The 20101-nt window shown below is 47.0% G+C and overlaps 1 protein-coding gene across 18 annotated transcripts in view; it reads left to right on the top strand.

Moving 5' to 3' along the window:
* The first annotated feature begins 481 nt into the window (after window positions 1-481).
* tle3a (TLE family member 3, transcriptional corepressor a) overlaps window positions 482-20101 on the top strand; it is an 81405-nt gene continuing 61785 nt past the window's right edge. For 12 of the 18 annotated variants that reach the window (XM_067971304.1, XM_067971308.1, XM_067971306.1 and 9 more), the window contains exons 1-4: window positions 482-1510; window positions 1723-1820; window positions 2173-2236; window positions 2893-2937. In XM_067971304.1, coding sequence (XP_067827405.1) covers window positions 1487-1510; window positions 1723-1820; window positions 2173-2236; window positions 2893-2937 — 231 coding nt within the window. In that variant the 5' untranslated portion in view covers window positions 482-1486. The remainder of the gene's footprint in view (window positions 1511-1722; window positions 1821-2172; window positions 2237-2892; window positions 2938-20101) is intronic. The other 6 variants (XM_067971311.1, XM_067971315.1, XM_067971317.1 and 3 more) reach the window with 3 other exon arrangements.

Here is a 20101-nt window from a genome sequence, read left to right on the forward strand (position 1 = left end):
TTTGCAAGCAGTAGGCAGAATCAAAGGCATTTGTCAGCGCGCTGCAGCCGCGGCCGACCCTCGTGGGTTTGATTGACAGCTCGTCCAGGGGAGGGTGGGGACCCGCCCCCCTCCCACCGTTTGATTGACAGGGACGAGCGCCGCCAGCCAATTGCGAGCCGAGCCGGGGCAGGAGCCTGTGCCGATTGGCTGCCGCCGAAGACCACGCACACACACACACAAAAAAATTGCGTGTGGGTGGGTGTTGATTGGTTGCTTTTTCCACCGGGTCCGCCCCGCCCACACCCCCAACCCCCCCCTCCCCCCCACGTGGGGTCCGGAGCTCGTTGATTGGCCGGGCGGCCCCGCGGAACGTTGGTTAATTCCCACCCAAATATGGTCACGCTCTCGCGGCAGTTTAGGAGGAGAAAAAAAAAGGTTCAAAGGGGGAGGAGGTGGTTTTTTTTGGGTGAAAGGAGGAGGAGGGGGGAAAAAAAGAGAAATAGACAAGAGAGAAGGGGGGGAAGCGGCGTGGTGTGGATTGTGTGTGGCATTCTCAGAGCCCCCTCGATCTTTGCTACAGGAGGAGGGGGAAAAAAAAAGATACATTCAAAAAGAGTTGCAACAATATTTAATAATTGGCGGAGGGGGAAAAAAGAAACAATAAAAATCGTGTTGGAACCTTGTCAGTTGCAAGATCGCCTCGGCGAACTTTAATTTTGAAGATTATTGCAATTTTAGTGTGTTTTTTTTTTGGTGCTTTGCTCCTCGCTACACCATTCCGATCGCGGGGAGAGGGAGAACCCACTCTCTCCTCTTTCCCCCTCCTATAATGCGTGCGTGTGTGGGATCCGCCGCCGCCGCCGCCGCCGCTCCTTTGGAACTCGGAGCCTGTCGATTCTGCTACTGAACGTTCGATTATCGAATCTCCGCCGGGATCCCACGCTCCGCATTCCGGTCTCCGGATTCTAAAAATCCCGGGTCAAAGTTCCAAATTCCAATCGCACGTTCCAAAGTGGACGCTCGCTCCATTTTTGTTTTTAAAATCCCGGGTCGTGTTTTATTTCGTGTGTGCGGTTTGCGTCGTATTTTTTTTTAAAAAAAAAACAAAAAGGACTGATTTTTGCTACTTTTTTTTTAAAAAAAAGAAATAAATTTTTTAAAAATCTACAAATGAAGAGAAGCTACTTCTGATTTATGGGTCGTCGGACAGACCGAAGCGGCGCTGACTGTATGATGATCTGCTTTTACCCAGAGTGTGGTGTTGCAGCCCCCCTTGTTTTATAGCACAAAGGGACTTCTCCAACCTCGCCTCAGCCGGAGAGGTCTTATTGCTTTGTTCTGTGGCGCTGGGAGTGGTTCTGATCCTGAGCGGCGTGGCGGTGGACTTCTTTACAGCTGTTTTTTTTTTGTTGCATTTGCCCCCCATCCAACGTCGGACTGGTCTATATCTCCAGAGCGTGTTTCCTTCCCCACATCCCTAACCCGGGGATACATTGTTTGAGAGATGTTTCCTCAAGGCAGGCACCCGGTAAGTGTGTTTCACTCTTTTAGCTACAACGACCCCTTTTAACTTTGAGTAGCGTGAGTTTGTTATGTTTTTAAAAACATTTTAAATAAACTACATCGACCAATGCATTGAATTACGATTGCTAGCATTAAATAACTGGATTGGTGTTTGTCAGATCATTCTGTAAGTGTTTGTTTCCCCCCCCCCCCCCCCCGCCCCCGTTGTACTTGCAGGCTCCCCATCAACCTGCTCAACCGTTCAAATTCACTGTGGCGGAATCATGCGACCGAATCAAAGAGGAATTTCAGTTTTTACAAGCACAGTATCACAGGTGGGGAAAGTGCGTCCTGTACCGCGTTCATATTCTGGCTGATGAGTTTGCTCAGAGAGAGAGAGAGAGAAATCAGATCCTGTACAACTCGCACATAACGCCCGTCTCTCACCCCCCCCTCCTGTATTCACACTTCATTAGATAATAGGACTGTATTTAAAGTGATCACATTGAGCAATCAAGAAATCAGCTATTTATTTGCCTTGTGTAGTTTAGTACATTCCATGTAAACAAGCTTTAAAAGATTCAGACCTTGTGATGTGAGCTGATTGTTTGCATAGTGTGTTTACACAGTCTCGCTTCCCCGAACCCCCTGAAATTCACACTTTTTTTCCATCCCTCTTTCGCTCAGTTTAAAGATGGAATGTGATAAACTTGCAAACGAGAAAACCGAGATGCAGCGTCACTACGTTATGGTAAGTGCGCGCTTTCCCCCCCCTCGATGGTGTTCTTGTAATGTTTTAAATAATCCATATTAATATTTTCCAGCAAGTTTGTCGGTTATCATTAAGAGCCGATTAAAAATGGGACATGACACACACCAACTGTGTTGCTATCAATCCTGTTAATAAATATTATGGCCTGATAATTTCTAGGCACTCTAAAATATTCTGTACGCTGAGTTGTCATTAAAAGTTAATGTATTTGTTTGTCTATGCATTAAGTTGCAATCTGGTGCGTAATAGTAATAGGCTGATTTCTTTTGTACTGGGGTAAACACCGATAGTTAATCATTGCTGAAATTCAGTACCTTTTTCAGTGGATGAGCACCAATATTTGGATTAATATAAAAAAAATACTGTATTTGAGTAAACAGATTGTCCACGTGTGGTCTGTGAGCTGGCGATTTATCACTTCCGCGTGTCCAGCCCTGTTTATTAAGAATTTAAAGTAAAGGGTAAACAGTGAGAGACGAAAGCCAGAGTCTTAAACAAATTAGGTGCAAATAAATTAATGGGACATGAAGAAAATAATAGCCAAATGGGAAATAACAGGTGGGATGGATTTACAGGGAGACTTTTTAAAAATCCCGGAATGTAGATTAATTCATTTCTGGCTTTTATTGTTCCAGTATTACGAGATGTCTTACGGGCTGAACATTGAAATGCATAAACAGGTGAGTGTACAGTGGGGGAATATTTCTGATCCTTGTGGGGGGAAGTTTGAAAGGGATGGGGGAACTGCTTTAACACGTGTTTTGGCTACACATAAAACAAAATCCAAGTAATTTCCGCAGATGGAGGGTCTGTGGTCTTCGGATGTATTTTTGTTTTTGCAAGGGGATTGAAATTCTGCGTTTGTTTTGAACGGTTGTGGATTTAAAACGTGTTTTGAGAGGTGGAAGACACATTTCCAAGTCCTGCCACCAGTTGGTGCTGCGACCTGCTACTTCTGTCGAGTGAACCTCTCCAGGCTTTTTTTAAAAAGTGCCTTCAGAAATGCTCCTATTCAAACATCTGTCAGTGTTAGGTTCCCAAATATCTCTGTGCAGCATTATGTGTTACTAATTAGAAGTAATGTGAAACTTGGGTAATCTAATGTCAGGAGCTTAAAGGGACAGGGCTCCTTTTGTTGTCTCATCATAAGCAGGCTTTTCAACAGATCAGTCAGTCCCCCTGAACATTCTTCCCTACAAAAGGCACAGACCCTCTCCTCAATGTCAAAGGCATTTAAAATTAATGAGAGGATGTTCCCTGAATAAAAGGATAAATCAGTTTTTTTTTGAAACGAATGTAATTGGCCTTTCCTTCCTCCCCTTTAAGAAGGGAAATGTATTGTGTGCGTGTGTGTTTTTTTGAAACCACAATTTTATTGAAGGGCTTTCGTAGAATCACACTCCATGTGATGAGTTGATGCCTTGAGGGCAAGAGGAGAGAAAAGATTATTGGCAGAAAAATAGAGGGTGGAAATCTAAGGCAAACCCTGTTTCATTTTCTTAGCCTCTCAGTTTGACGTTTTAGTGGAAGTTGCTGTGCCCTGTTTAAATGGGGAAATGTTTAAACTGTGCTGTGTTTGGCCAGCAGATAGTCCTCCAGCAATTTGAAGGCATTTGTTGAAACGTGGACTTTTTATATTTGTTGGGTCACGTTTACCCTGATTTTATGGATGTGAGCTTCGATGTGCAGGACATGTGTTGGGGAATGGGGGCAAAGTTTACACAGGTTTGGTTTTAATCCTGAGACTTGCACCCGGGAGTTTGTAAAATTATGGCAGATTTATATTCTCTCTCTCTCTCTCTCTCTCTCTCTCTCTCTCTCTCTCTCTCTCTCTCTCTCTCTCTCTCTCTGAGCAAGTTGTTCGTAAAGTAGGACTTGCAGTAACGCTGCCCTGGCCGATCAGAGGAGATTCAGTGACCTGTTCAGTTCCTAAAACGGACAACTTCAAATTAGCCTCTTGTGAACTGACAGTAATCCTTACGCAGCATGTCTGGAAGCTGGTTCTTAATGGCGTGGTGCATCCAAAGGTGCTTTTAAGTTCTGAAGTCCAATGTTTAGAATCTTGCAGGTGTCTCTCCCCCGCCTGCTCCTGTGCTTCACGAGAGATGTGGGGTTTTCATTGTGTTCATCAAAAGTTCTGCGTGCCGTTTCTTTTACATGGAATTACATCAAGTTTACAGCACAGAAACATTCGGTCAACTGGTCTGTGCTGGTGTTTATGCTCCACACGAGCCTCCTCCCACCTTGCTTCATCTAACCCTATCAGCATATCCTTCCAGTCCTTTCTCCTTGTGTTTAGCTAGTTTCCCCTTAAATGCATCCATGCTATTCGCCTCAACCACTCCATGTGATAGTAAGTTCCACTCTTTGGGTAAAGACATTTCTCCTGAATTCCCTATTAGATTTATTAGTGATTATCTTATATTTATCATCCCTAGTTTAGCCCCCCCCCCCCTCCCCCAGAAGTGGAAACCTCTTCTCTACGTCTACCCTATCAAACCCCTTCATAATTTTAAAGAGCTCTATTAGGTCGCCCCTCAGCCTTCTCTCTTCTAGAGAAAAGAGCTCCAGCCGTTTTGTTTTTACTCTAAAACCTTTCTATCTTTGGCAGTAATGTTGAATGGCAGGAAAAGAAAAAAAAAATACGAGGGCAGTTTTGGAATGTGATGAGCAGATCAGATGAGGTCGTATCTAGATGGGGAGCGGAAGTGAAGAGAACACACCTGGTGGGATGAGGTCACTGGGATCGCTCCAGATGTTTTACTGCTAATACTGTGGGCTTTTGTTGTAGTGAGTGAAGGGTTAAAGGAATGGGTGTTGTACTAAACAAGCTGCTGCACATGGGTGCTGATGGCATTTGTTTGACCCACAGATCTGTTGGCTAGAGTGTAGACCATGTGTGACAAGTAGTGCTGAGGGAGTGCTGCACTGTCGGAGGTGCCGTCTTTCGGATGTGACGTTAAACAGAGGCCCCGTCCGCCTCCTTAGGTGGACGTAAAAGATCCCATGGCCACTAGTCAAAAGAGAGCAGGGAGTTCTCCCCGGTGCCCTGATCAATATTTATCCCCAAACAACATCACTAAAAAACAGATTATCTGGTCATTATCTCGTTGCTGTTTGTGGGATCTTGCTGTGCATAAATTGGCTGCCACGTTTCCTACATTATAACAGTGACTACACCTCAAATAGTACTTCATTGGCTGTAAAGAGTTTTGGGACGTCCCGAGGTCGTGAAAGGCGCTATATAAATGCAAGTTCTTGTTAATTTCTGCACAGTGCACAGCTGTAGTTTATCGCGGTTCCTCCAGTACGGTGGTCCCTGGTGTATGACGTAGTTTGGGGAGGGGGAGCAGATCCGAGCCCAGCACGGGTCACTCGATAGGGAGGTGGGACCCTGCCCCGTCCCTGGGATGCTGAGGCCAGTTGTGGGACTCCTTGGCTGAGATCAGCTTGCTCATCACAGAGAGTGCATTGAACTGTGACATCGGGCTCAGCTTCTCTCTGGATTAGTTGTCACCCTGTCCTTAATACGACTGTTTGAATAAAAAAGGAAGAAAGAACTTGCTTTTTATACAATGCATTTCACCATCTCAGGAGGTCCCAAAGCACTTAACCCAAGGAATTACTTCCGAATTCATTGTTATGGAGACCAGCAGCAATGAGATTGATGACCAGATAATTTTTTTTTATAGTGATGTTAGTTGAGGACTAGATGTTGGCCCAGGACACTGGGGAGAACTCCCCTGCTCTTCTTCGAAATAGTGGCGGTGGGATCTTTTACCTCCACCTGAGAGGGCAGACAGGGCCTCGGTTTTAACGTCCCCTCCGGAAGACGGCACATCTGACAGTGCAGCACTCCCTCAGTGCTGCACTGGGGGTGTCTGGAGTGGAGATTGACACTGCGGCCTTCTGACTTGAGTAAGGTTGATAATGCTGGGCCACCGCTGGGACTTGGAAACACTGGCGGCCGTTTTCTAAACTTATTCCTATTAAAATGGAAATTGTGAAGCTGATCATACTTTCCAGATTCAGATTTTTGCTGGGGTCTTGGGGTAGATGACTGTCTTGGAGAATAAGTTGATGAGATTCACCTTGCTGGATGTTATGACCTAGTGTTTTCCTTTCCATGGCTAGAAAGACTCTGCTCCTTGTTTCACCATGTGCCACCTGTAATTTTTTTAAAAATTCATTCATGGGATGTGGGCATCGCTGGCGAGGCCGGCATTTATTGCCCATCCCTATTTGCCCTTGAGAAGGTGGTGGTGAGCCCCCTTCCTTGAACCGCTGCAGTCCGTGTGGTGAAGGTTCTCCCACAGTGCTGTGAGGTAGGGAGTTCCAGCGACCGTGCAGGAGCGGCCGATATATGTTCAAGTCGGGATGGTGTGTGACTTGGAGGGGAACGTGCAGGTGGTGTTCCCATGTGCTTGCTGCCCTTGGTCCTTCTAGTGGTGGAGGTGGCAGGTTTGGGAGGTGCTGTTGAAGAAGCCTTGGCGAGTTGCTGCAGTGCATCTTGTAAATGGTACACACTGCAGCCACTGTGCGCCGGTGGTGGAGGGAGTGAATGTTTAAGGTGGTGGATGGGGTGCCAATCAAGCGGACTATTTTGTCCCATTTAAGTTTATTTGAGGTATGGGGCACAGTAAGACCAGGGTCTGTGGTTAAGAACATAAGAAATAGGAGCAGGAGTAGGCCAATCGGCCCTCGAGCCTGCTCCGCCATTCAATAAGATCATGGCTGATCTGACCCTCACCTCAAATCTAAATTCATGTCCAATTTCCTGCCCGCTCCCTGTAGCCCCTAATTCCCTTTACTTCTAGGAAACTGTCTTTTTCTGTTTTAAATTTATTTAGTGATGTAGCTTCCACAGCTTCCTGGGGCAGCAAATTCCACAGACCTACTACCCTCTGAGTGAAGAAGTTTCTCATCTCAGTTTTGAAAGAGCAGCCCCTTATTCTAAGATTATGCCCCCTAGTTCTAGTTTCACCCATCCTTGGGAACATCCTTACCGCATCCACCCGATCAAGCCCCTTCACAATCTTATATGTTTCAATAAGATCGCCTCTCATTCTTCTGAACTCCAATGAGTAGAGTCCCAATCTACTCAACCTCTCCTCATATGTCCACCCCCTCATCCCCGGGATTAACCGAGTGAACCTTCTTTGTACTGCCTGGATTGCGCTGCTTCACGTTGCAGCTGTGGAGACCCGCGATAATTTGGCTCCTCGATGCCATGGCAGACGAGGAGCTTTCCCTCCTTCGCCTTATAACGAGCTTTTGCTAACACTGCCTGCCTCTGGCTGCATGTTATTGATGTGAAACTGCCAAGAAGAAAGGCTTAGTGGAATTTTCAAATTCTCTTCCTTGTTTTCAAATCCCTCTGTGGTTTCGCCCCTCCTCCAGCCCTATAACCCTCCGAGCTCTCTGCGCTCCTCCAATTCTGGCCTCTTGCGCATCCCCGATTTCATTCGCTCCACCATTGGCAGCCGTGCTTTCAGCCGCCTAGGCCCTAAGCTCTGGAATTCTCTCCCTAAACCTCTCTCCTTTTAAGGTCCTCCTTAAAACCTACCTCTAACCAAGCTTTCGACCTGTCCTAATATCTCCCCTCGGTATCACATTTTTGTCTGATTGCGTTCCTGTGAAACATTGGGCGTTTTACTGTGTTGATGGCGCTATATGAATGCAAGTTGCCTGTAGAATAAAGTTGGCAGTGTTTTAAGTAATTGCTCCCCTGGGGGCCGGGGGCTGTGGACCATTCCCTCTCTGAGCTGAGCCAGTCGGGCGGGCAGTTGGCTTCAGTATCTGCTGTGCCACGGTCACCCTTCATACTTTGGAGAATTGCTTTTGATGGAAGCTTTTTACTAAAGTCCTGCAGGCAGTTGAGGGACAGAATGTGTACACTTGTCTGGTTTAAACATTACAATAAGGACCTTCTTCCTGAAGGAAGGCAAAGCAATAATGTAGCCTTAATGAATCTCTCGTCGTTCTGTGTGCGCTTTTTCTTTAGGGAGATGAAAGGTTTTTTTTTTCTCGAGGCCTGAGCATCAATAATGGTTGTACAGTATTTTGACTTTTGCAAGTGGCCCTCTCTCTGGTGCTGCGTCTTGTATTAGGGTGCAGAATAACAGAACTGAATGAGCTTTTGTATGGCTGGGTTTTCCTCGCCCGGGAGTGGCCTTGTGACATGTTGTTTTCCCAACAAGTTGTCGCCATGGTAACAGGAGGAGTGCCTGTGGATGGTGTTGTGTAGCAGAGCCCGTTGCATTTCTTTTCAACGAGCGTGCCCAGACAAAACAAGAAATCCCGTCATTGACTGCACGTCAGTAAAGAATCCCTTTTAAGCTTCGAGGTCTTGGCTGGACAGCGATTGGGGGGGGGGGCCAAAGCCCCTGGGCCAAGGAGGGACAAAGGGCCCAAACAGGGCTCCCTGCAAACCTGATGGCTGCCTAATGAACCCTGTTGGAATGGTGGGCTTACATGGCTGTTGGGGAAAGAACAGGATCGGGTTGTATCTCTGTGACCCGATGTGAGTCAGCAACTAGTTTTGGGGAGGTGGGGGTAATGAAAGACGTGCCTTCAATCTGAGCGTGTGTGTCTGAAACACAATTACAATTGCTTCACATACAATGACTTACTTTGAAGTGCAGTTACTGTTGATGAGCAAATGGGGCTCCCATTTTGCACACAGTACGATCCCACGAGCATTTGTGAGGTGATTGGGGGTCATTCTAACCTAGCTCGCCCGGTGGGATCGGGTCGAAGGCTGATTTCAATGGAGAGTAAAATCGGATGGGCTGTAAAATGTTTGACCCAATTTAAAATCCCCCTCGACCCCCTCTCTTTTCTTTTCCCACCCCCCCTCTCGATCTGTTAGTTGTGCTTGAGGGCAGAATGTTGGCCTGACCTCTCGTCTGGGCGGAGCCAGTGGGGTGGCCCTCGGTTTAATGGCGCCTCTGGCAGGGTGGCACTCCCTCGGCCCAAGTTTAGTGCCCAAGTGGGGCGTGAGCCCTCTGCCTTCTCACTCTCTCAAGTCGAGATTATTGCAAACTGAGACGAGAAAAGATTACATTTAAGGAAGGGAAGGAGAATTAGTAATTCCAAATGAGCATTTTTGGGTTGACTTGCTGGTGTATTGTGTGTGTTACAAAATTCTTTTCTGTTGAGTTTGGGTGGGGAGGGGTGCCAGGGTTGATAGCTCCCCATGTGGGAGTTTCCTGCAGCATCTCAGAGTAAATGTGCCAGATTCGGAGAGACCAACATTACCCTTTTTTCAAAAGAAAAATTAAATCAGGTCCTCCCAGAGGGGTCTACCTTTGTGAATCCAGTAGGTTTAGTTTGGGGTTCCCTCAACTGCCCAAACACCCCAATAAACAACAACTTGCATTTATATAGCGCCTTTAACATAGTAAAATGTCCCAAGACGCTTCACAGGAGCGTAAATCAGATAAAATTTGACACTGAACCACATAAGGCGATATTAGGACAGGTGACCAAAAGCTTGGTCAAAGAGGTAGGTTTTAAGGAGCATCTTAAAGGCTCAGGGAGGGAATTCCAGAGCTTGGGGCCGAGGCAGCTGAAGGCACGGCCGCCAATGTTGGAGCGATGAAAATCGGAGATGCGCAAGAGGCCAGAGTTGGAGGAGCGCAGAGATCTCGGCGGGTTGTAGGGCTGGAGGAGGCTAAAGGGATAGGGAGGGGGGCGAGGCCACGGAGGGATTTGAAAACCATCCCAGTATAAAAGCAGCTGGGCGCGCACCGAGATAGACTGAAGAGCTTGAATAATTCATCTGGTGTCCTGCCCTCTGGACCTGTCTGTTTGTGATTCCCTCTGCCAGGAATGCACAGTGCAGCCGCACTCACTTCTGCACCGGGGAATTGTTTAGTTCCGAGGCTCAGATGGGATTCGAGATACAGGCGAGCACATTGTTTTTCATTAAATCCTGTGGACTGGAAGAAAAGAAGAGCTGATAACTAATGTAGTGAGGGGGGAGTGAGACTCTTGGCAAAGGACCTTGAATGAAGTGCTGCTTACATGGCTGGTCGCTGGGTCGCCTTGGAAGTGGCATGGGGCAGTGTACGGTGGGCACTGGTTCCAACACCTGCCTTCTGCATGTTTTCTGTTCTTTTCAAACTTTTCTTTCAGAGCAGCTTCAGATCTGTACAGCAATTAAGATTCTTTGTGACGTCTCCCATTGGGCGTAGATATTGTAAGGGTCGCGGGGGATAGCTTCCACTCCCTGAACATATTCCGTAATGAGTTTAAATAGTGGCATCTTGTACCCCATTTCCAATACAGTCCTGCCTTACAGCAACTACTTGCATTTATATAGCGCCTTTTAACGTAGTAAAATGTCCCAAGGGGAATTACCTGGCCAAGGTTCACAGGAGCGTAATCAGATAAAATTTGACACCGAGCCCCATAAGGTGATATTAGGACAGGCGATCAGAAGCTTGGTCAAAGAGGTAGGTTTTAAGGAGTGACTTAAAGGAGGAGAAAGAGGCGGAGAAGTTTAGGGAGGGAATTCGAGCTTAGGGCCCAGGCAGCTGAAGGCACTGCTGCCAATGGTGGTGCGATTAAAATCGGGGATGTGCAAGAGGCCAGAAATTGGAGGAGCGCAGAGATCTCGGAGGGTTGTAGGGCTGGAGGAGGTTAGAGAGATAGGGAGGGGCCTCCTATTTGTAGAACGTCTGATCACAGCTCTTGTACGACGCCAATAAATTACTTCATATTGCAGATGTTACGTGGGCAAGTACAGCAGCCATTTTGAGCACTGCAATGTCTCTCAAACGGCAGAGATGTTTCTGGTGAAGTCCTGGCCAATGTTCCAACCTCCAGTTAGCACCAGGAAAACTCCCTGTTCCTCTTTAGTGCCATGGGGTCTTTTAAACACCCACCGGAACGGGCAGGTGGGACCTTGGCTTAATGACTCGTCTGAAGTAGGGCTTTTAACACAGCTCAAGTCTGAAGATTTTAAATCTGAGGATCTCCACGTATTGATGGTTTAGATTCTGCCTCCTCCATTGGCCCCATGGCTCTCTGCATCTCACAGGGCCCAAGTACTCTCTCTACAGCACGATCTTGTGTCTGTTGCTGAGGTGGCAGAGGCCACGGTTCCTCATTCACACGGGGGCAGGGGAGGGGGTGTTTGGCTATTGCTGATCAGGTGTGAAGCAGCTCTTGATTTCCAATAGGAAACTTTTATTTAATTTTTTAAAAATTCTATTCTTGGCAGCGAGGTACAGACTGTGTACGAGAGCAGCGTCGCACAGCCCTTGTAGCGTGAATTAATTACTTTTGACGTGCAGTCACTGTTGTAATGTAGGAAACGCAGCAGCCAATTTGTGCACAACAAGATCCCACAATCAGCAATGAGGTAATGACCAGATAATCTGTTCCAGTGGTGTTGGTTGAGGGGTGGGGGCCTCTCCTCATGAAGGTTATTAATGTGCCTCGGGAGTTATTGTAGCTGACAGTGCATGGAGAGAGGGGCCCGTGAATGAAGATTGGTCACTGAGGGGATACGCATTCGCATACAGAATAGTCTCCTCCAGCCCTACAACCCTCCGAGATCTCTGCGCTTCTCCAATTCTGGCCTCTTGTGCACCCTCGATTTTCATCGCTCCACCATTGGTGGCCAGGCCTTCAGCTGCCTAGGCCCTAAGCTCTAGAATTCCCTCCCTAAACCTCTCCACCTCTCTCTCCTCCTTTTTAAGGTGCTCCTTAAAACCTACCTCTTTGACCAAGCTTTTGGTCACCTGTCCTAATATTGCCTCGTGTGGCTCGGTGTCAAATTTTGTTTGAAAACGCTCCTTTGAAGTGCCTTGGGATGTTAAAGGCGCTATATAAATGCAAGTTATTGTTTGCTGTTGTACTTCAAAAAGTAATTCATTGCGTAAAGTGCTTTTGAGATTTTTTCAGCATGAAAGGAGCTGAATAGATGCAATTATGGGCTATTAATCGAAACAGTCGTTTGGGGTCTTTCTGGCAAATGGTGAGTTCACTGCTGTGACATCTCTTTCCCCCCACCCCCCCCCCCCAGTGGTATCATAAATGTTAACCACTTAAAAACGACATGCACGCAAGAATTACTCAAGTGTACATGTACGCTGGGGGAGGCTGGGATCAACTAATTTCTCTCTTTCCATCTCCCTCTCCCTCCCACACTCTTTCTGTCTACAGTATCTCACTCCTTGGCTGCTAATAGTGTCGAGCAAATAGCTTTCAACATGCCTTTTGATGGGAGTTCTGAAGTGAGCACTTGAAATGGTGCTAGACAGCTGAAAGTGCTGATAATTGTGGAGCAGGGGGTGTGATCACAAGCGCTCCAGGGGCTTGTTTTTATTCACTTAATGGACGATGTAGTGTAAGGGCTTTGTCAGCCTTTGGTTTCTCCTATTTTTTTATCTCTCTCTCGTTCTCCTCTTCCGCGCCCACCCCACCCCAAACGAAACTGACGTGTATTTCTGATCGCTGCTGTTTTCAAGTTTGTGACTGCAACTCTCAGCCACCGGTCTCTAGTTAAGTATGAAATAGTTGGATTGTGGGAGATTAGGTGGTCATCCTGCGGGGCACTGGTTGCTCTCACGGCTGTAAGTCCTGGAATTCCCTCCCTAAACCTCTCCGCCTCTCTCTCCTCCTTTTTAAGACGCTCCTTAAAACCTACCTCTTTGACCAAGCTTTTGGTCACCTGTCCTAACATCTCCTTATGTGGCTCGGTGTCAAATTTTGTTTGATAATCGCTCCTGTGAAGCGCCTTGGGACGTTTTACTACATTAAAGGCGCTATATAAATGCAAGTTGTTAACATTTTGTTTGTGTGCTTTTTTTTTTTCCCCCCATACTTCAGGAAGGGGAGTGGAAACCTGGAACTCCCCCCCCCCCCCCCCCCCCCCCCCCAAAAAGCTGTTGAGGCTGGGGGTCAATTGAAAATTTCAAAACTGCGATTGATAGATTTTTGTTAGGCGAGGGTATTAAGGGTTACTGAATGAAGATGGGTGGATGGAGTTGAGTTACAGATCAGCCATGATCTAATTGAATGGCGGAACAGGCTTGAGGGGCTGAATGGCCTCCTCCTGTTCCTATGACTTTCTTTCGGAGCTAAGCTTTCTGGTACCTTTTTGTCTAAGTGTCTACTTTTCAGATGCGTCTGAGTGTTGATCAGAGTTCAGGTTGATCTGTAGCCCTGTACTTCCACATCCAGCAGGATTGACGACTGCGACTTGTGTTTAAGTAGCACCTTTTAACGTTTTAAAAAAAAAAAGTCCCAATAGGCTTCATAGAGGCGTAAGGAGGAGATATTAAGTGGGGTGACTAAAAGCTTGGTCGGAGTGGGGTTTAAGGAGGACCTTAAAGGGGAGGTGGAGGGAATCACAGAGCGTGGGGCCCCAGTGAAGGGAGAAGGGTTTGCACAAGAGGCCAGAGTCAGGAATGGAGGCTTCTGGATAGGGTTGCCGGGCTCTAGAGGTGAGGCGATTTAACCACGAAGATGTAGAATTTTAGATTTAAGGCACTGGGGGACCGGGCGTCAATGTAGGTCAGCAAGGACTGGTGTGATGGGTGAACGGGACTTGGTGCTGGATAGGATACGGGCAGCAGAGTTTACGGTTTATGGAGGGTGGCGGATGAGAGGTCGGCCAGGAAAGCATTGGGATCTCTGAGTCTGGTATGGACGAGGATCTCAGCGACAGATGGGCTGTGATAGGACGGGAGGTGGGCGATTTGCTAGACAGTGGGCATGAATGGGGACCATGACTTCCAGCCAATTGTAGCAGCCCTACTTGTGCTGAGATAAGTTTAAATCGGCATAGACTGGGGATCGAGCTTCAGGCCTGTCTGGTCCGAGTGTTTAACCATTAAGATATCGAGGGCACTTAGTTCTCCAACTACCCCCAACCCTCCCCTGAAGAAATTTGCTTTCAAAGACAACATTCCCGACCCATTTTAAATCTTTCCCATGAATAAAATGTCAACACTGTTTCCCAGCATAGAGCCTACACTCTGGGTTAACCCTGCTTCTTAAGTCTTCTATTCCAGGATTGCTTATAGATTGGGTTAGTGGGGGAGAGAGTGTCTGCTACATGCTGCACCCCTGAGAAGGTTACACAGGGATGGTGCAGGTGTGTTTACCTCGCCTGTGGCTCAGTGGGTCGCACTCTCTCCTCTTGAGTCAGAGAGTCGTGGGTTCAAATCCCACTCCAGAGACCTGATCACAAAATCCAGGCTGACACTCCAGTGCAGTGCTGAGGGAGTGCTGCACGGTCAGAGGTGCCGTCTTTTGGCTGAGACATTAAACCGAGGCCTCCGCCTCCGCCTGTCCTCTCAAGTGAGCGTAAAAGATTCCACGGCACTATTTGGAGACGAGCAAGGGAGTTCTCCTTGGTGTCCTGGCCAATATTTATCCCTCAACCAACTGGGGGGGGGGGGGGGGGGAGGGAAAGAGAGGGAAAACCGATTATCTGATCATCATCATCACATTGCCATTAGTGGGACTTTGCTGCGTTTCCTACATTACAACAGTGACTACACTTCAAAAAGTACTTCTTGCAAAACGCTTTGGGACGTCCTCCAGTTGTGAAAGGTGCTATAGAGATGCTTGTGGTATATTATTATAAAAGACGAGGGGTTTACTTGCTGTGGGGTTGAGGCTAAAGCCTGTTTGTAGTTTGTGATGTCTCTTCCGCGCTCCTCCCGTCGTCGGAAGCCAATTTTACGCTGTGGCTGAGCCAGGTGACTCACCAGATTCAGGAAGCCTGGGGGCACTGTCTCCCTGGGTAACCAGCTTTACCAAATTGCAGCAAGTTTGTTGTGGTTTGCCTGGAGTCGGTGACACTGACGCAATCTTACTGAGGCTAAAATGGCTGCTGCAACTTTTCAGACCTCGCCCCCCCCCAGGTGTGGACCTCGTTACTTGCCAAGCAGTTCTGGCCCATCATTCCCAGTGGCTTCTCTTGTTTTGAGAACAATGTCACCACAACATTTTCAAAAAATGCAGCCTTGAAGTTGTTTGCCGTTTTAATCTGCACCCTTATCTCTTGCCTGTTGTCCGCATTTACTTGGGAGTTGTTCTCTCCTCCAAGCGGCCGGTGGGAATATTTCCCCCTCCCCCAATTAATAAAAGCAACCGATTCAAATAAGCTTTATAGACGTATCGCTGCGGAGTGGGAAGTTGTGATTTTTATTTCCTGTATTTCCGCTCCCTCTTCCCTCCCCCCTCCACATCATTACCATTGGACCAAAGCTAATGTCAATGCTCCCATTGACACACACCCCGGGGGCAGTTTGACGCACCCAACAGTGGAAGTGGTTGGGAGTTTGCAGACTCCAGTTGCAATGCTAAGCCAACTCTCCCAATGCTAAGCTTTTTACACAATAACTCCTCCTGAAAGCTAATTTGATTTGATAGGGTAGATAGAGAGAAACTATTTTCTCTGGTGGGGGGAGTCCAGAACAATGTGGGGGGGGGCATAACCTTTAAAATCAGAGCTAGGCCGTTCAGGGGTGATATCATGGAAGCACTTCTTCACACACAGGGTAGTGGAAATCTGGAACACTCCTCTTTTTCCCCCCCAAAAAAAGCTGTTGAGGCTGGGGGTCTGTTGAAAAATTCAGAACGGAGATTGATTTTTGCTAGCCAGGGGCATTAAAGGATATGGAACCAAGGTGGGTAGATGGAGTTGGGATACAGATCAGCCATGATCTAATTGAATGGCGGAACAGGCTCGAGGGGCTAAACGGCCTCCTCCTGTTCCTATGTCTGGTAGTTGTGCCAACCTTTATTACTGGATCTTCCCAGCTGCTGGTCTTTGCGAGTCCTAGACAGTGGGAGTTGGCAGCACTAGTGTGGGCCTCGTTGTGAATGTTACAGCTGATGATTAGTGGTGAGCCAGTAGACGTGTGCAGAGAGGGGAGACGTGAGAATGGGGATCTTAAATAAAGATCAAAGCTGTACTTAGGGTGATGCTGCAAACTCCCCATTATACTATCTAAGGTCTACAAGAAGCAGATTGTTTCCAGTAGATGAGGGAGGTCAAGAACGAGGGGCCATGGATACAAGATTAAACGCAAGAGATTTAGAACAGAGGGCAGGAGAAAGCTCTTTCCATAGAGTTGTGAGGGTGTGGAATTCAATTCAACATTTAGTGGTTGAGGGAGAAACTACCATAACATTCAAGGTGGGTTTATGAAGAAAAAGGGGTTGAAGGGAAGTGGGGAAATTTAATTTGGCCTATTTGTTCGTGTGAAGGGAAAACACTGACGTGGACTGGTTGGGCCGAATTATGTGTTTCTTTAACACAATGGTGTTGCTTTATGGCTGCACATTGGACAGCGCTCTTACCTACTGAGCTGTTGAGAGGGTTCTTGTGTGTTCTTTAATTATACACTCCAGACCAAAGAAAGATCGGTTTGGATGGATTTTTCCGTCACATGCCTTGATCTGATGGCCCACTAAACCGCTGTTAGAATTTTGTTCAAACAACCATAGTCATGAAAGCCAGTCGTAGCAATACTGGGAGTGCCACCTCTTTTTGCACGGGTAATTATAAAGGGGCATGTGAAGCTCAGAATAACATGACTGTTCACAGAAGATAAAATCAGTACTGGCAGAGTTTAAACCAGACTTGCAAACTGATGAGGCAGTGCCAAGTGAACGGCTTTGGGCTGGGTCGCTTGTCACAATGAGTCTCCACCCTCTCCTCCATTTACATTCAGCCCACACCAGAAGGGCCTGTCGAGACTCCAGTTAATTTGTACGTTTCTTTAAATATTTTTATTTGGATCTTTTTGGCTGGTTGGTTTGTTTGCCCAGAATGCACCCTCGCGCAGTATCTATAAATACCAACACTGCCGAGCCCCAATTTGACCCAGTTTTTGGGGTTCTTGGGTGTGTGTTTGTGTCGTGCACTCCAGCTCGTGAAATTGAGCGAACGAAGGCGTTTGTGGATCTGCCCGGTAGTTCTTGTATCTGGGCCATACAGGCCAGATGGTCCCTGGTTCAGTTCCTGGCCTGGCTTCTGGGTTGACTGCTCTCGGTTGGGCTGACAGAGGTAATGCAATTGCCTTCAGGCTCTTTAGGGCGAGAGAGAGGAACGTCGTCCTAGGAATCTTGCTCCTGATCGCTATTCAATGACTCTCTCCCAGAAAGTGGGCATTAGGCGAGGTCCAGCTTTGGTGAGCTCTGATGGCACCCCTTCCCTAGTTGAATAGTCTGAACTCTGGGCTTATCTTTGAAGAAAATCCTCTTGGGCAGGTACTGGGAATCTATGGAACTATTCCTCTGTGAGCTGGTGGAAGGTATTTGACTCGTCAGTGTCTTCAAACCTGAATTGAAAGCAGATTTAACTATGGTATTTTACAGCAAGGAAAATATTTAGTTTCAGTAATTTACCCAAGACAGATTCCATTCTTGGTGCAAAAGCAAATTGGGGTATAGGAATTGACTTATTCGCTTACCTTTGAGTGAATATGACACAACAGGCGTCCAAATGTTCCAGGTTTTAAAAAATTCATTCTCTGGATGTGAATGTTGTTGGCAAGGCTGGCATTTATTGCCCATCCCTAGTTGCTCTTAAGACGGAGATGGCGTGCCTTTTTCTGGCTTTGTAGCAATTTGATACAACTGAGTGAGGTGACCTCGCAAGTCAGAGGGGAATTGAGAGTCAACCACGTTGGTGTGGGGCTGGAGTCACATGTAGGTCCAGACCGGGTAAGGATGGCAGGTTTCCTTCCGTAAAGGATATCAGTGAATAGTTTGGGTTTTTACGACAATCAGACAGCCTCATTGTCACTTTTTAACTGATACCAGCTTTTTTAAAAAAAAAAACAGATTTTTAACTGAATTAAAATTCTCTAAGTGTCACGGTGGGATTTGAACTCGAGTCCTCTGGATTACTAGTCCAGTAACGTAACCACTACACTACCATTTTATAATGTGACTCTGATCAAACAGACTCTGATTAAGACTATGGGAGTGAAGGGCAGCTGATTGCGGTGCACAGAGGCAGCCATTCAGACCTCTTGTCCATTCCTGACATCAGTCTAATGGAATCCCGACAGGCAAAATTTAATTGTCTGGGATATGTCCCAGCAGGACATAGAAGTGCAATTTTGCAAATTTATTTCCAGCTCCACTCCTTTTTTTACTTCAAAAGACTGAACTCTTGGATAAATACAATGAACGTTTTAGTTGCTGAAAATGTCAGAGGGAAAGGCCCCAAATGAATATCCCCGAGGTAAAATTGGCTTAGCAACACTGCGTTTTAGTGCATCTTAATTCAGTGATGTCAGGATCGTTGCACAGTAGATTACTAAGAGGCAAACCTTTTTTTAATGGTTGAATTGTTTTCACTGAACACATACAGATGCTGAGAAGCACAGTTATATCTGGGCAACTGGATGGTGCACTCCTCTGTGGAAATATAATGGGCCCCCTGCATGTTTTAAGCATGGACCTCACTCTGTACGAGTCCATCTAGAGTTCTGCCCTTGGTATTTCCTACGTACTCTGGCCCTTCCTCCGTTTACAAGAAGCCAAGAAACCGTCCTAATGGGTTGTAATTGAACAAGACCAGAAGGGGGACTGGGGGAGAAGAGAGGGGCACAAGGAGAGGCTGCAGGAGCCTCCAAGGACATGGTGGAGGGGGAAATCTCTGGCTCCCCATTAAAGACGTCCCTTTTGACGAGCGAATTCTAAATCGATACAATTTAACAAGTGACAAATTTTGACATGGCGACGAGTTGTATTTTGTGTATTTCCTTCCCTTGGTCTGTTGTAGTGGAACTTTATGTAGGTCAAAGTGGGGGAGGGGGGCAGTCCATGGGATATTTCACATAGTGGAAAGACTCCCAATATCTGTTTGTTTTGATCTCTTCGTTCCATATAACTGAATATTTTGCCTTTTTTTTGGTGTTATAATTTTAATTCATGATGTCCCTTTTGTGATGGGATGGGGCAGAGTTACATTCTGTGGTGGGTCACCCAGAATCAAAGAATGGTTCCAGCACAGAAGGAAGCCATTTGGCCCATCGAGCCCATGCTGGCTCTCTTTGTAAGAGCAATCTAGTTAGTCCCATTCCCCTCTCTCTCTTTTCCCTGTAGAATAGGTCCTTGTTTGACAGACTGGTGCTTTCTTTCTCCCTTGTTTTTCTCATTTTCCTGGAGGAGTTGACTCCTTGTTGAAGTTCAGATCCAGCGGTGCTGGTTACTCTCTGGCACCTCGCCCCATTGGGAGTCGTTCGTGTGTTGGCCATTTACGATGGTAGAGACAGACTGTTCGTCGTGGAGGTATCACAGCTAAGCCTGATCTAGGTCTGCATCCAATGGCACGATTCCCATCATCGCGCCAGCTGAGATCGCTGACTCGGTGCGGGTTGAACCTGGCACCGAGTGGCTTGTATGGCTGAACTACGGGCTATATTAGTTAGCGCGGGAAGTGCCTCTAGACGTTTTACCATGTTAAAGGCGCTATATACATGCAAGTTGTTGTTGAGTGCTGAGAACATTACCGTCTTCAGCTTTTCATTTGGTCTTGTCGCTGCCGTAATTCCTCTGCCTCACGAAATGCTGGGATTTATTGCATTGAATCCTATCGGACAAATCAACAAAAGGGCTATCGGAGAAACGGGAGGGTCCCAAAATTTGACTGAGGGGGGGGGAGGGATAAAGCTGGGTGGGGCTGACGGGCAGTTCTTGAAACGAGGCGATTCGGTTGAGAGTTTGTGCGTTGTTGACTGTCCTGCTTAGTCGCTGCCTGCTTGCTTTGCTTTATCTGCTCTTAATTTGTGGAGCAGGTCTGATCGGCAGCTTGAAAATTCAATTTAATGAGCTGCCTCGGTGCACGTCAGGTGATTT

The sequence above is a fragment of the Heptranchias perlo genome, chromosome 34, assembly GCF_035084215.1.
Source record: "Heptranchias perlo isolate sHepPer1 chromosome 34, sHepPer1.hap1, whole genome shotgun sequence".
In the NCBI taxonomy this organism is placed as follows: Eukaryota; Metazoa; Chordata; class Chondrichthyes; order Hexanchiformes; family Hexanchidae; genus Heptranchias; species Heptranchias perlo.